Source organism: Phocoena sinus, chromosome 11 (assembly GCF_008692025.1).
Source record: "Phocoena sinus isolate mPhoSin1 chromosome 11, mPhoSin1.pri, whole genome shotgun sequence".
NCBI classification, from domain to species: domain Eukaryota; kingdom Metazoa; phylum Chordata; class Mammalia; order Artiodactyla; family Phocoenidae; genus Phocoena; species Phocoena sinus.
In genome coordinates, this window is record NC_045773.1 from 60,852,362 (window position 1) to 60,870,029 (window position 17,668).

At 37.4% G+C, this 17,668-nt stretch overlaps 1 protein-coding gene across 1 annotated transcript in view; it reads left to right on the plus strand.

Moving 5' to 3' along the window:
- The window catches only part of COL21A1 (collagen type XXI alpha 1 chain), a 127,539-nt gene that overhangs the window by 73,909 nt on the left and 35,962 nt on the right, over nucleotides 1-17,668 (plus strand). The window contains 1 exon segment of the mRNA XM_032648979.1: nucleotides 4,937-4,990. Coding sequence (XP_032504870.1) covers nucleotides 4,937-4,990 — 54 coding nt within the window.

Sequence of the window (17,668 nt, forward strand, 5' to 3'; positions counted from 1 at the left end):
GGTTACCAGTGGGAAGAAGGAAGAGAGGAGGGGCAAGATATGGGTAAGGGATTAATAGATGCAAAATACTCTGTGTAAAGTAGACAAGCAACAAGGATATATTGTACAGCACTGGAAATATAGCTGTTATTTTGTAATAACTTTAAAGAGAGTATAAACTGTAAAAATATTGAATCACTATGCTGTACACTTGAAACTAATATAATATTGTAAATCAACTATATTTCAATAAAAATAAATACATAGATGAGAGGGAAAAAGACATGAATATATAATTCTCAAAACCAAAAAGATGTAAAATGGCTCTTGAATGTATGAAGATGTTCAACTTCACTCATAATAAGACAAATTGAAACCATGCTAAGATACAATAACCCACCCATTAGGTTGGCAAAAGTTCAAAAGCTTGATAGTACAGTCTGCTTGGCAAGGCTGTGAGTAAACAGGCATTTTCATACATTGCTGGAAGCAAAGCAAAATAGTACAACCCTTACAGGGATATGTGACAATAATTGTGCCAGGCAGAATTGAAAGTGGCCACCACCTCCTGCTGCTCCAGCCTTTTCATAAACCTCTACCTTTGAGTGTGCCCAGGACCTATGACTTGCTTCTAATCAACAGACGTCACTCCTGTAATGATGCTACATTATGAAAAGCTCCACTTAGAGCCTGCTTGCTCTGGGGAATTTCCTTGCTGGTTTGATGAAGTAAGTAGCCATTGGTGGCAATGAAACAAATTCTGCCAACAAAGTGAGTGAATGTGGACGAAGATACTTCTGCAATCAAGCCTCTAGATCAGAATACAGCCCAGCAGACCTCCCAATTAGCACCTTATAAGACCCTACACAGGGGCTTCCCTGGTGGTGCAGTGGTTGAGAGTCTGCCCGCCAATGCAGGGGACACGGGTTCGTGCCCCGGTCCGGAAAGATCCTACATGCCGCAGAGCGGCTGGGCTCGTGAGCCATGGCCGCTGAGCCTGCACGTCCAGAGCCTGTGCTCCGCAATGGGAGAGGCCACAACAGTGAGAGGCCCACGTACAGCAAAAAAAAAAAAAGACCCTACACAGAGAACTCAATAAAGCCATGTCCAGACTTCTGGCCCCAGAAATTATGAAATAATCAATACGTGTTTCAAGCAGTTAAAAAATAATTCACTCTGCCTAAATTATAATGCCAAACCATAGTGGTACAAATTAAAAAATAACATTATTTGAAAATAGTGTATCCTGAAACAAATCGTACGAGTAAAGAACCGTTAAAACTCCCATTCTTTGGTGGCAGCAGACTAACTAACTTTTCTGGATCTCTCCTTCTGTTTCTAGAGCTGTGCAAGGCACTTTCACAAAGGCTCTTATTTTAATGGTCACACATCTTCCACCAGATTTTGAGGATTGCAATGGCCACAAACTAAATTAGTCCCCATTCTTTTATTTTTTTTCTGGGTGAGTACCAAAGACCACCACATGAAAGGAAATACACAAGCAATGCAAGTTTCACATCTGTTTTGGGTTAAATTTCCTTTTTAAAAATAACTGGTTTCTTGTGGAATAGATCATCTTTGACATTAGCTGCAGAGACTGGATTGAGGAATAATGTTAGCATGACACTTTCTCAATTATCTTATATCAAGAAGGAATTAATAATAGAATAGCAAAATGATAAATTAGAGGTAAGGACATGCTATATGCCTTTTTCTGCACCAGCCAAACATATTGGTTTATACCAGGATCTCCAGGTCATAAAAGCAATCAAGTGATCTGATTAAGTTCTGGTGACAGTATTGAATTTCATATACTAGTTGTATATCACACTGGATAATTGTATGGAAAATGACTAAGCAGAAATCATCCTTTCATATCCCAATGAAACATTATTAAAAGAATGAAGAAAGAAAAAAAAAAGAATGAAGAGAACATTCCTACGTAAAGATTACTGGCCATCATCTTGTCGTAATTACACCGCATAATCATCCAACAGCATATGCGATAGCCCTACCTGCAAATGTTTTTCCCATTTCCTTTATCTTCTCAAAATCGAGTATTTAAGAATAAATCATCCATTCCTCCTTCCTTGATGTGCTCCAATGGTTGTAAAGCAGGGAACATATAGTCTTACATATATTCGTATATTGTGTTCAGCACTATTCTAAGTATTCTGGGTGATTAAACAAAAAACAAACAAAAAAACCTCATATAGGATGTGTTTCTTGCCTTTAAAGAGTGTGCAAGCCAGGAAAACAGTTCCTACATAGAGACACCTGCTGAACAATGATCTAAACTACAGATTTGCTTAAGTATGACGGTCACATATGACAGTACCTGGAGGTGAGAGAAGTTAAGCGACCTAATGACTTACAACTCTGCCATCGTTCTCAAATCATCAGAATTAGCTGTTCACATGAATTTCTGGGCCCTGCCATGCAGAGTTTCTGACTCAGTAGGTCTGCAGCAAGGCCTGAAAGTTTGCATTTTGAAGTTCCCAAGTGAGGCGAAGCTGATCTGGCTGGGTTGGGGACCATCCTTGAGAACCACTGACACGGGTGATTCCACCTGATGTTATCAAATTGGTCCTGCTGTTCACCACTTACAAAATCAATACTCATAAAATGTTGGTAGAGAGGAAAGTTGTCTTTAATCAGAATGCCAGCAATCTGGGGAGATGATGGACTCAGTGTCCTCCCAAAAACCACCTCCAAAGATTCTGCTCAGCCATGAAAGCTTTTAAAGGGAAACAGGAAGTAATCTCAGTTAATCATTGGGCTAGGGGGTCAGAGTGGTTGCCATCCCCCACTGTATGCCAGCTTGAGTGCATACTTGTCAACTCCTCGTGATCTTTCTTTAGATCCTATCTCGTTCACACAGTTTGCAAGATTACTGATTGGGAAGCTAGGGAAAAGTTCTGGTCATCTGGTAATTACTTATTCTTCATTTCTACTTCTTTGATCTACGGAAAGAACCAACAAGTTAGGCAAAGTATTATGTGATCAAAAGATTTGAAAGGTGTGCTAGGGCCAGAGATGAGTAGAGCACAGGGGTGCCTGGTGTAAGTTTAGTGTCAGACAAAGGGGTGCCCCCTGCAGAAAGCTCTTTCCTGAAAAGAGTTTTTTCCTGCCCAAAGCTGCTTACACTGACTACTGCTGTGAGTGTCGAGTTCAGGATTGTTATAGTATAATTTCCCTCTGGCATTAGGACCTGCCATAGCCCTTTTCTCTAATCGTTTAGGCTTTTTAACTTGTGGCTTTTGTGAATCTAACATCCATCTCTGTTTCTATGATATTTTCATAAGATTTTCTGTAGAACCGTTGGGTAGGCAGGACCTCCCTGCCCTCTAGTTTGGTTAATTTACAGGAAAACATTATCCTTTTCCCCTTCTATCCTCAACTGTCATCTAGTGTTTGTAAATAAAATTGGAACAGGTGAAATATTTCGCTTTAGCTGGTATTTCCCTGTGCTAATAAATTGCAAGGATTCATAAAAGTGGGGGAAGCAGTGTTTATATAATGTGATAAGGCTGGATTTTTTTCCCTAAGGGCTGATTGTGTTAGCCAAGTATTATTGGTCCTTCCCTCTGTGGTTCATTTTGTACAATTTGGGGAGTTCATTAGAATATGAAACTATAGAAAATGGTGTTGGCATATGCTTCAGCACATGTATTCTGAGACCTTTTCCCCCTTAAACTTATTTTGACTCAGGTATTTGAGTTATTTACAAGAAAAATATTTTCGTTTTTGTTTTACTTTCTCTCTTGCTCTCATGTAGGATGAAATGTTCTCTCTGGTACAATGCCAAGTGTGGCACAATTGTTTGCAGAGAACTTTGCTTGTTAAGATGTAATACTTTGCTGGGCAGACACACAGTATCAAGGCTCTTGATGACTGATAGGTTTCAAAAAGTCTAAATGTTTGAGGGTGTGTGTGTGGTGTGTGTCTGTGTCTATTTCAAGGGACTCTCCCCAACCGCTGTTTATTTTCGTCCAGGCACTTTAATAGCTGTATTGATCTGTGGATATTATACATTTTAGGATTAGATTCATCTAGTACTTATTGTTTTAGTAGGCATAGTGTCAGATACGTTTTTACATGCTAGCAATTGATTCATTTGGGAAAAACTTATAGAGTTCCAGAAAGTGGGTGTAAAATAAGGTGCGTAAATAATTCGAGCAGAGTAATTTAAAGATATGTAACTGAAAACTATTGTAATTTGAACAGCTACTTAAAATACACATTATAGATGTTTATTTTAAATAGATACTGGATTAAAGTGCTAAATAATTTCAAGTAATAACCTATAAATAGCTGCATTCTTAATGAAAGTTTTCTTCTGATTTTAAAATGCAACTCTTGAGAGGCAAGGTCACATTATGTCTGACAGGTGAAAAATTTTAAAGTAAAAATAAAAATAGATATAAAAAAGACTGATATAAATGTGATATAAGTCACATTTACTTTGAAGGGAAGAATAATCCTATTCTCATAAGAAGTATACAAGTACCCCAGTTATTTTATAACAACTCAATTATCTGCTGTCATGTATAGATTTGATATTTATATAGTCACCTTATGAATTTCAGAATGAGTTATCTGATGTCAGGAAAAGTTGATATCAATAATCCAGACAACAAGGACCTACTGTATAGCACAGGGAACTATATTCAATATCTTGTAATAAACTATAATGGAAAAGAACCTGAAAAAAGTATACATAAAACTGAATATATATGTATAACTGAATCACTTTGCTGTACACCTGAAACTAACACAGCATTGTAAATCAACTATACTTCAATTTTTTTAAAGGAAAGGAAAGGAAAAAAAATAATGCAGAAGTAATTTTTGGTTTTGTCTATATTTAACATGCTTTAGTATGTAATGTCACATATTATTATTTTAGTGAGCATATGTGCAAACGGAATTCTCTATTTCTTTTTATCATTAAAAGGGAGAAGCAGGACCTCCAGGTGCTCCAGGGCAGGATGGATCACGGGGTGAGCCTGTGAGTACCTTCTCGATTCAGTTCTAAAGGATGACGTCCTTCTCCTGTCATGAAATCCTTTGACTATTTAAGTTCTCCTCCCAGATGCCCTATGCTTGTTCAGCGACTTCCAGACTAGGATTGCAGAAGCTCTTTGTGGAATACTGTAAAATATTAAAATATTCAATCCTCTTTTACAAACTGAGAAGAGTTTTGCTAGCAGGAAATTTATGTGATGAGTCTAAATCACCAAGTTCTAAAAAAAGACAAGCACGGTGCTGAAACAAGGAATTATGGCGGTGAGATAGTGGAGGTTATTTAGATACAATCTCTCCTCCTAAACCAGCAGATAGAAAACTGGGAGTTACTGAGTGAGACTTTATCCCCTCTCCCGCCCCACCCCATCAGCTCAGAGAAGGCAAGAAAAGATCCCTTATTCCTTTTTCTCTGACTCCTCTGTCTTTCCTGCTGAATGGTGGAGAGGAAGCCAGGTTTGCTGTGCCAGGAGATGTATTCTGTTAGGAAAGTAATCAGTAGATTATGTGTCTAAAGTTTGCCCATGTTATCTGTATATAATTCTTCTGGGCTGTACTCTCTTCCAACTAAGAACATATAGCATTATGTTATTCTGTTATTTTGACAATTAATGAAAACTTGGTTGTTAGTAATATATCTCATGAAGATTGATCTTTACCATTTATGAAAAAGCTTTGAAAACAGGAAAAAAGAAAAAGAAAGTTTATATATTTGGTGATGCAAAGAAATGAAGACTCTTGGGTTGGGTGTGGATGCTGGTTTTAAGTATTTGTAATGAATGTTTTGGCCCCACTAAAAAGGATATGTTTACTTTATTTGTTCTATAATGTGGCAGCCAAGAAAATTAGTGGTGCTTAAGTTGGAAGGACGGACACTCTTAGAAAAAATGTTTTAAAGCTAATTAAACACAGCTTATAGTAGCCAGATGGTAATTCATTCCTGCATGCAGATTGGTAAATATGAATACTAACTCTTAGAATTAAAATTGAGGACAAAGGATGTATTTCATTGGGAAATGATTACATTGCTTTAAATCACAATTACATGTACATGCCTGTGCTTTGAAATTTAAAGGTTGCTATAGATCAATCCAAGAGTAATTTAGTCCTTAGGGTAATTTACATTCTAAGTGACAAATGATACCCAGTTGACTTCAATCCAGGTGATAAACTCAGTTCTAACACTTGCTGGATTTATTAGAATTTGTTTCAACTGTGTATCACTGTGTTTAAGGATTATAATCTTTTAGTCATTCATTCAATAAGCATTGACTGTCTGCTTTGTGCCAGACATTATATTAATTGAGGAGAAAATGAAGATGAATTTGTCAGGGTCCTGCCCTCAGGAGTCAGATGTGCCAATAGATGCAAATATCGTATAAATGTTATAGAGGGAGGTGCGGGAGGCTTGCAAAGTTGTAGGAGATGTATATGATGCTAAATGAGTTTTGGTACATCATTGAAAAGGATGCATTCTTCTTGTTTAATAACCATTTATTGAGATATGATTCACATACTACTGTATAAAATTTACCTATTCAAAAAGTATAAGGATACATTCTTAAACAAGATGTTCTCTTAACCAAATTGTGGAGTATAAATAGGAGTTGTCTTCTTGTTTGCCCCCTAAGGCAGAAACCTGTAACATGTTCCAAAATATAGAAATGAAAGAAATCGTGATACTTTGGGAAAACTGAAATTACGTCAAATTGCTTAGGATTAGATGGAGGGGGTGGGGTAGAAATACTAGATGAGGTTGCAGGGGTAGGGATAGGCCAAATCAAGAAAGGCCTTGTATGTCTGTGCTATTTGGACTTAAATCTGAGAGTAATCGGAGGTATTCAAAGGTTCTAAGTAGGGAAGCGAGGTGTTCAGATTTAGAAAGTTTTAGGTCACTTGACAGCAGAAAAGAGAATGGATAAAGGGGGGCAGATGTGGAGGGCAGAGCCCAGCAGCAGGCCAGCTGAGCCCTGCCACCTCCACCTCCAGCTAAGGCAAGAATATTCAGAGTTGGGAGAGGGAGAGTGGGACTGATCTGAAATGAACTAAAAAAGCATCAGCAGAGCTCAGGGATCGATTGGATGTGGGTAACATGAAAAAAGATGACTCTCAAAGTCTTGCTGTGTGGATGGAGGCACAGGAAGACCAAGCGATAAACAAGAAATAGAGCAAGAGGAATTAATTTCGTCTGGGGAGGTGATCCTATGATATTTTCACGTGGGACAATAGCAAAGGCATTCAAATACGAGGCCTATACTTTATGTAATGAATCTATGTAAAAAGCCTCTGAGTCCTACTGATACATATCAAACTCTTTGTAGCACATGTGTTGATCGAAAATATTTGGACTTAAAGCAAGTAGATAAGCAGGTTTACATGACAATTTTGTTAAATGTGAGGCTCCTCAATCACTAATATTTTCTGATTCTTCAGTTTGTTAAACTGTCATATATTTTGCAAAACTTCTTTTGTCCACTTGATATTTTTCTACATCTTTGCATTATTCTATTTAGTAACTTTAGCCCATATGTCTTCTCTGTACTATTATTCATCATATTGCAAAATTGGAACAACTTAAATGTCTGATACTTAATGTATTAGGCATGTAAACTGTCATGTAAAAATATAATACTCTATGAATATGTATGCATAAGGAAGGATCTACATGGCAAACATGTGGTTTAATCATGTTTTGGTTACTTTGCTTATTTCCAGCCATATTGCTTTTTGATGTCTGTTATGTTCCATTTTTTGCTTGTCTGTGTTTTATTTTCTCCTGTGAGCATGCTATTGTTTTTGTAATACATTATTTAAAAATTAAGGCATGGCTTTTGAGTGTTGGGCAGTGTTTCTTTGTTTTTCAAACATATTAAGCTTGTCAGACTGCATTTCCATTTTTGTGCCAAGGAATGGAGAACCATCAGATTGCTTCAAGGAATGCTCAGTTGTTGGAAATGTGTCTTCGTAACTTGCAAAACCATTCTGATTTTACCTTGTGCAGTTAGGTGGATGGGGAGACAGGGCAATACAGGAGCAGCAGCACACCAAATTTACTCATAGTTGAAAAACAATAACTGCACACATTCAGTTTTGATCAAATCCGCTTATCGACCAAATTATCACATTGAACAGCTACTTGGCTTTGGCCAGTGGTTGTTGACCAAGTTACCTGAACTGTCATCATTTCCCCTGATGTTCATCATAGCTGTTCTATGCTGGTCCAAGCCCAGTGACGTCCTGTGTTTAGTGTAGCATTTCTTCTTAGGTGTCTGATCCATCAGATCCCTAGTTTTCTTTTTTTTGTGTGGTACGCGGGCCTCTCACTGTTGTGGCCTCCCCCGTTGCGGAGCACAGGCTCTGGACACGCAGGCTCAGTGGCCATGGCTCACGGGTGGCCATGCCGCTCTGCGGCATGTGGGATCTTCCCGGACCAGGGCACGAACCCGTGTCCCCTGCATCCACAGGCAGACTCTCAACCACTGCGCCACCAGGGAAGCCCAATCCCTAGTTTTCTGATCACCAGCCCGCCCACTGTGCACAGGGCATGATGACTCATGGTGAAGACTTGTAGGCAGGATTTGTGTTCTACTTTTGGAGCTGAGATCCCTGGAGCCCCATGAAGAGAGAAAGGATGCCACATTTCCTGGACTTACAGAGGTGAGCACATCTTTCTTAGTTAAGGATGCCTTAAGTCATTTTATTTTGGACACTTTTGCTGTATCATTTTTCCAGGGATGCAGATGTGGGGATCACTGTACTGTATTTGAGGACATTGGCTCATAGAGGCTTTTGTTTCCTTCTGCTCATGCCTTTCAAATTCTTTCAAATTCTTTAGAAAGGCATGCCTTTCTAAACCATAGCTTACGCTTGTCTTTTTGGTATGTGTCAACTACTGAGGCAGTTCAAGTCGTCATTTAGTTAAGAGACAAGTAGATCTTTTGTTTAATCACCTTTTCTATGGTGCAATTATGTGATATGCCATGTTATGCATAGAGGTCAAAGGTATAAAATCCTTGGGGGAAATGAATGTTGACTTGCTGTGGTGGTTTCCCACGTGGAATAATCCACTTTGTTATACTAGCTTTGTGGAGGTGTCTTTATTTACCCACTTCACTGTATTTTTTTATTTCGATTGAGGAGAAAGGTAGGAGGAAGAAGCCCCACTAGTTGTGATGCTGTTCTTATTTGATTTGCAATTGTATGGCAAGCTTTTTAAAGTTGGTACATGTTTGTAAGATTTTTTTTCCCACTCCTCTTTCAGGAACCAGGAGGGGCACATCCTCCGTATGTGTTGAGTAAAAGAATCTTAACCTGATATCTGCCATTAGGAATTTCATATGGCACTTAGTGTGAAGGCAGCCCACATTTAACAACTAAGAAAATTTGGAAAATTCAATTGTATTTATTATTGTAATAATGCTAGTTCCAGGGTTATGTTTTAAAACCTGATTGAGAATAACTCTTAGAATGCATTTTGAATTAAACAATGTAAATGTCCAGTTTATCTACAGGAGTGACTACATTTGTAAGCAATATCTACAACTTTTTGGTCTCCCAAAGCATGGCATTTGGCATTGTCATGACTGCAAAAATATTATATGTTTTTCTTTAACCTTACTAAGCAACTGTTGGCCCATTATCTGTACAAATTAATCAAGTCCCACTAGGTTTACTTATGGATCTGTTTCTTTTCTACCATGAATGATTTTGTTGATATAGTAAAAACAGACCACCATCAAATGACTTTAAAAAGCAACGTCATGGATTTTAAATTTAGAAGCTCAGTGCCTATGGTACTGATCATTGTTTTACTGTTGCTCTGAAGAAATCTTTTTAATTGTGATCATTGTAAAACCATTAATAAGCATTAAAAGAATACTTATATGAATCTTCTTTATTCATTTCTTTGTAATTTGAAAGAGGCTTTATTGAACCTTGAAATGACAAGAGGAATTAATTCAATCGAACGTATAAAATGATGCATGATTAATTCTCAGAACAGGTGACATATCCTCTGAGTCAACAGAATGTTATTGCTGCTTCCAGGGGCTCTGTATTCCCGTTGGCATGGGGGTGGATGATGCCCATCTCTGTTTTGAAGAGTGAGTGAGAGGAAAATTGGTACAAGATATTGAGTCTAGATTTCAAGCTTTTAGGACTTCGACTTTAAAATTATGTTCTGTAGTCATATGGGGGCCGGAGGTGGTTTTGCACACTTTCATTAAAAACCTTTGGTATAAGGTCCTTATACGATATTCTTGAATTAGTCCAAATACGTTCTCCATTTTCAAAACATGAAAATACAGAATTAACAAAACAGTGTTGTTCAAGACAAGGCATATTTTATTTTAATACTCGGTTCATGATCCATATAGATGGCTATGTTAGCAGATGAAATTAGAAAGTTTTGCACTCAGTCTACTTTCATGAGTGTGGAAATCATGTTTTTTTATATGATTTGATTAATGTACCCTTTGGTAACTAGATTGTTTCATTCTAAAGATCTCTTTCTTGGTTTTTATGTTTAAAAAATATTTTCAAAATGCTTCAGTGTGTACCACACTGAACACTACACAAATGTTTGATGCCTTTGATGCACTACACTACCAGAAAATCACTGATGTTCTAGGTGTGTTTAAGTGATGTAAAAACACAGATGGGGAATTTCTGGGAAAGAGCACTTGAAAATTTTTGCTTATATCAAAATACATTTTTATTTCTGAGAATCAGGGAAGCATCTAATAATTAGGTAACTGATTGCCAATAGTTCTAGATACTTAGATATCTATAAAATGACTTTTGTAACTTTGAATACTGAACTGAAGTGTTCCATTTTTTGAAGTAGAAATAGTTAAGTCATAGTTAGGTGTGTTACTCGGTTTTAATTTTGTTTCTTTAAAAGATTATGGCTTTGAAATGCTTTTGGCAAAGATACACACTTTGGGGGTTGTAGAAAAACAAACAAACATGGTATGTTTTAAAAAAAGATTATATTAATCATGAGTAAACTAGTATTTATGAATACATTCCAGAAGTCCTGTAGTACTCTAATGGTTCACAATGAATTTAATCCAATGGAAATTATCAACACGAGATATTAGAATATAAATTTCTTTTAGTAAGTAATTAGAACATAGGCACTAGACTTTTTCAATGAAAATATTTCTTGCAAATGAAATGTAAAGAGTAATTTGATGAACTAGAATTAAACCAGGGGAAAGGAGTTGAATGATGATTTATTTGTTCTAAGAACTACGAATAATTTCTTTGTTGTGATAGAATTTTCTTCCTTTCTGCTGTCTACATAAAAAGAAGGCACTTACTTGGTGGATTTAGGTGAAATGTGAAGAACTTCTGAACAATGTATCTCAAAAAGGGACTGAAACTGCCAGTAGAGAGCTTTAAAATTGTTGCAGATTCTTATTGAGACGTTTAGTCAGGTGCTAATATTTGCTGAACAATCACAGAATGTACAACATTGTACCAGGTAGTTTTGGATGGGACATTTATTCTCCAGTTAGGGAAGTAGAAAATTCACTCAAGAAACATACTGTACAGAGGTGTATATCAAAATCCTACAGTGGATTAAGACTCTTAAAAGCCATTAAAGACAAGTGAAGTTAAGGGCTTCCTGGTGGCACAGTGGTTGGGAGTCCACCTGCCGATGCAGGGGACACGGGTTCGTGCCCCGGTCCGGGAAGATCCCACATGCCGCGGAGCAGCTGGGCCCATAAGCCATAGCCGCTGAGGCTGCGCGTCTGGAGCCTGTACTCCGCAATGGGAGAGACCACAACAGTGAGAGGCCCACGTACCGCAAAAAAAAAAAAAAAAGACAAGTGAAGTTAATCATGAAAGGCAGACTATTAAAATTTTTGATGAAGGTTTAAAGACTGGTAGGAAAATGAACTGTAGTAGTTTTTAATCAGAGGCATATGTAAATTATAAGAAAATTCAATTGGTAGAAAATTATAAATCAAACAAGAAAACACCTTGATAACTATCCTAGCTTAGCCCTCAACACAAATAATTTTCAAGAGAGTCTTAAAAAAAATAGAGAGCACTGTGATTCAGAGAACTTTAGCCAGAATCACCAGAGGTGGCTATTAAAATTCAGTTTCCTGGGCCCATCCCCATCCTAATGATTCAGAATCAGGGACTGAATCACAGGAAACTGCATTTTTTTTTGTTTTTTGTTTTTTTAACATCTTTATTGCCGTATAATTGCTTTACAATGGTGTGTTAGTTTCTGCTTTAAAACAAAGTGAATCAGTTATACGTATACATATGTTCCCATATCTCTTCCCTCTTGCGTCTCCCTCCCTCCCACCCTCCATATCCCACCCCTCTACGTGGTCACAAAGCACGGAGCTGATCTCCCTGAGCTATGCTGCTGCTTCCCACTTGCTATCTACTTTACGTTTGGTAGTGTATATATGTCCATGCCACTCTCTCACTTTGTCACAGCTTACCCTTCCCCCTCCCCATATCCTCAAGTCCATTCTCTAGTAGGTCTGTGTCTTTATTCCCATCTTGCCCCTAGGTTCTTCATGACCTTTTTTTTTTCCCTTAGATTCCATATATATATGTTAGCATACGGTATTTGTTTTTCTCTTTCTGATTTACTTCACTCTTTATGACAGATTATAGGTCCATCCACCTCACTACAAATAACTCAATTTCGTTTCTTTTTTGGCTGAGTAATATTCTACTGTATATATGTGCCACATCTTCTTTATCCATTCATCTGTTGATGGACACGTAGGTGGCTTCCATGTCCTGGATATTGTAAATAGAGATGCAATGAACTTTTTGTACATGACTCTTTTTGAATTATGGTTTTCTCAGGGTATATGCCCAGTAGTGGGATTGCTAGGTCATATGGTAGCTCTATTTTTACTTTTTAAAGTTTTTTTACATACTGTTCTCCATCATGGCTGTATCAATTTACACTCCCACCAACAGTGCAAGAGGGTTCCTTTTTCTCCACACCCTGTACAGCATTTATTGTTTGTAGATTTTTTGATGATGGCCATTCTGACTGGTGTGAGATGATATCTCATTGTAGTTTTGATTTGTATTTCTCTAATGATTAATGATGTTGAGCATTCTTTCATGTGTTTGTTGGGAATCTGTATATCTTCTTTGGAGAAATGTCTATTTAGGTCTTCTGCCCATTTTTGGATTGGGTTTTTTTTTTTTTTTTTTGATACTGATCTGCATGAGCTGCTTGTAAATTTTGTAGATTAATCCTTTGTCAGTTGCTTCATTTGCAAATACTTTCTCCCATTCTGAGGGTTGTCTTTTCGTCTTGTTTGTGGTTTCCTTTGCTGTGCAAAAGCTTTGAAGTTTCATTAGGTCCCATTTGTTTACTTTTGTTTTTATTTCCATTTCTCTAGGGGGTGGGTCAAAAAGGATCTTACTGTGACTTATGTCATAGAGTGTTCTGCCTATGTTTTCCTCTAAGAGTTTGATAGTTTCTGGCCTTACATTTAGGTCTTTAATCCATTTTGAGTTTATTTTTGTGTATGGTGTTAGGGAGTGTTCTAATTTCATTGTTTTACATGTAGCTGTACAGTTTCCCCACCACCACTTATTGAAGAGGCTGTCTTTTCTCCACTGTATATTCTTGCCTCCTTTATCAAAGATAAGGTGACCATATGTGCATGGGTTTATCTCTGGGCTTTCTATCCTGTTCCATTGATCTATATTTCTGTTTTTGTGCTAGTACCATACTGTCTTGATTACTGTAGCTTTGTAGTATAGTCTAAAGTCAGGGAGCCGGATTCCTCCAGCTCCGTTTTTCTTTCTCAAGATTGCTTTGGCTATTCAGGGTCTTTTGTGTTCCCATACAAATTGTGAAATTTTTTGTTTTAGTTCTGTGAAAAATGCCAGAGGTAGTTTGATAGGGATTGCATTGAATCTGTAGATTGCTTTGGGCACTATACTCATTTTCACAATGTTGATTCTTCCAATCCAAGAACATGGCATATCTCTCCATCTATTTGTAACATCCTTAATTTCTTTCATCAGTGTCTTATAATTTTCTGCATACAGGTCTTTTGTCTCCTTGGGTAGGTCTATTTCTAGATATTTTATTCTTTTTGTTGCAATGGTAAATGGGAGTGTTTCCTTAATTTTACTTTCAGTTTTTTCATCATTAGTATATAGGAATGCTAAAGATTTCTGTACATTAATTTTGTATCCTGCTACTTTACCAAATTCATTGATTAGCTCTAGTAGTTTTCTGGTAGCATCTTTAGGGTTCTCTATGTATAGCATCATGTCATCTGCAAACAGTGACAGACTTACCTCTTCTTTTCCTATTTGGATTCCTTTTATTTCTTTTTCTTCTCTGATTGCTGTGGATGAAACTTCCAAAACTATGTTGAATAATAGTGGTGAGAATAGGCAACCTTGTCTTGTTCCTGATCTTAGTGTAAATGTTTCAGTTTTTCACCATTGAGGACGATGTTGGCTGTGGGTATATTGTATATAGCCTTTATTATGTTGAAGAAAGTTCCCTCTATGCCTACTTTCTGGAGGGCTTTTATCATAAATGGGTGTTGAATTTTGTTGAATGCTTTCTCTGCATCTATTGAGATGATCATATGGATTTTTCTCCTTCAATTTGTTAATATGGGGTATCAGATTGATTGATTTGCGTATATTGAATAACCCTTGCATTGCTGGGATAAACCCCACTTGATCACAGTGTATGATCCTTTTAATATGCTGTTAGATTCTGTTTGCTAGTATTTTGTTGAGGATTTTTGCATGTGTGTTCATCAGCGATATTGGCCTGTAGTTCTCTTTCTTTGTGACATCTTTGTCTGGTTTTAGTGTCAGGGTGATGGTGGCCTCATCGAATGAGTTTGGGAGTGTTCCTCCCTCTGCTATATTTTGGAAGAGTTTCAGAAGGATAGGTGTTAGCTCTTCTCTAAATATTTGATAGAGTTCACCTGTGAAGCCATCTGGTCCTGGGCTTTTTTTGTTGGAAGATTTTTAATCAGTTTCAATTTCAGTGCTTCTGACTGGACTGTTCATATTTTCTATTTCTTCCTGGTTCAGTCTCGGCAGGTTGTCCATTTCTAAGAATTTGTCCATTTCTTCCAGGTTGTCCATTTTATTGGCATACAGTTGCTTGTAGTAATCTCTCATGATCCTTTGTATTTCTGCAGTGTCAGTTGTTACTTCTCCTTTTTCATTTCTAATTCTATTGATTTGAGTCTTCTCCCTTTTTCTCTTGATGAGTCTGGCTAATGGTTTATCAATTTTGTTTATCTTCTCAAAGAACCAGCTTTTAGTTTTATTGATTTTCGCTATCATTTCCTTCATTTCTTTTTCATTTATTTCTGATCTAATCTTTATGATTTCTTTCCTTCTGCTGACTTTGGGGTTTTTTTTGTTCTTCTTTCTCTAATTGCTTTAGGTGTAAGGTTAGGTTGTTTATTTGAGATGTTTCTTGTTTCTTAAGGTAGGATTGTATTACTATAAACTTCTTAGAACTGCTTTTGGTGCATCCCATAGGTTTGGGGTTGTCATGTTTTCATTGCCATTTGTTTCTAGGTTTGTTTTTGTTTTTTTTTTTAAAGAAGATGTTGGGGGTAGGAGTTTGTTAATTAATTAATTTATTTTTGCTGTGTTGGGTCTTTGTTTCTGTGCGAGGACTTTCTCAAGTTGTTGCAAGCGGGGGCCACTCTTCATCGCGGTGTGTGGGCCTCTCACTATTGCAGCTTCTCTTGTTGCGGAGCACAAGCTCCAGACGCGCAGGCTCAGTAGTTGTGGCTCACGGGCCCAGCTGCTCTGCGGCATGTGGGATCCTCCCAGACCAGGGCTCGAACCTGTATGCCCTGCATTAGCAGGCATATTCTAAACCACTGCACCACCATGAAAGCCTTGTTTCTAGGTATTTTTTGGTTTCCTCTTTGATTTCTTCCGTGATCTCTTGGTTATTAAGTAGTGTATTGTTTAGCCTCCTTGTGTTTGTATTTTTTACAGATTTTTTCCTGTAATTGATATCTAGTCTCATAGCGTTGTGGTCAGAAAAAAAAAATATATATATATATATATATAATTTTTTATTTGTGGTATGCGGGCCTCTCACTGTTGTAGCCTCTCCCTTTGCGGAGCACAGGCTCAGATGCGCAGGCTCAGCAGCCATGGCTCACGGGTCCAGCCGCTCTGTGGCATGTGGGATCTTCCCGGACTGGGGCATAAACCCGTGTCCCCTGCATCGGCAGGCAGACTCTCAACCACTGCATCACCGTGGAAGCCCTGGAAAAGATAGTTGATACGATTTCAGTTTTCTTAAATTTACCAAGGCTTGATTTGTGGCCCAAGATATGATCTATCCTGGAGAATGTTCCATGCGCACCTGAGAAGAATGTTTATTCTGTTGTTTTTAGATGGAATGTCCTATAAATATCAATTAAGTCCATCTTGTTTAATATATCATTTAAAGCTTGTGTTTCCTTATTTATTTTCATTTTGGATGATCTGTCCATTGGTGAATGTGGGGTGTTAAAGTTCCCTACTATGATTGTGTTACTGTTGACTTCCCCTTTTATGGCTGTTATTATTGGCCTTATAGATTGAGGTGCTCCTATGTTGGGTACATAAATATTTACAATTGTTATATCTTCTTCTTGTATTGATCCCTTGATCATTTTGTAGTGTCCTTCTTTGTCTCTTGTAATATAAAGTCTATTTTGTCTGATATAAGAATTGCTACTCCAGCTTTCTTTTTATTTCCATTAGCATGGAATATCTTTTTCCATCCCCTCACTTTCAGTCTGTATGTGTCCCTAGGTCTGAAGTGGGTCTCTTGTAGGCAGCCTATATATGGTTCTTGTTTTTGTATCCATTCAGCCAGTCGATGTCTTTTGGTTCGAGCATTTAATCCATTTACATTTAAGGTAATTAGTGATATGTATGTTCCTATTACCATTTTCTCAATTGTTTTGGGTTTGTTATTGTAGGTCTTTTCCTTCTCTTGTGTTTCCTGCCTAGAGAAGTTCTTTAACATTTGTTGTAAAGCTGGTTTGGTGGTGCTGAATTCTTAGCTTTTGCTTGTCTATAAAGATTTTTATTTCTCCATGTAATCTGAATCAGATCCTTGCTGGGTAGAGTAATCTTGATTGTAGGTTTTTCTCCTTTGTCACTGTAAATATGTCCTGCCAGTCCCTTCTGGCTTGCAGAGTTTCTGCTGGAATATCAGCTCTTAACCTTATGGGGATTTCCTTGTGTGTTATTTGTTGTTTTTCCCTTGCTGCTTTTAATATATTTTCTTTGTATTTAATTTTTGATAGGTTGATTAGTATGTATCTTGGCATGTTTCTCCTTGGATTTATCCTCTATGGGACTCTCTGTGCTTCCTGGACTTGATTAACTATTTCCTTCCCATATTAGGGAAATTTTCAACTATAATCTCTTCAAATATTTTCTCAGTCCCTTTCTTTTTCTCTTCTTCTTCTGGGACCCATATAATTCGAATGTTGGTGCATTTAATGTTGTCCCAGAAGTCTCTGAGACTGTCCTCAATTCTTTTCATTCTTTTTTCTGCTGTACAGTAGTTATTTCCACTATTTTATCTTCCACATCACTTATTCATTCTTCTGCCTCAGTTATTCTGCTATTGATCCCTTCTAGAGAATTTTAAATTTCA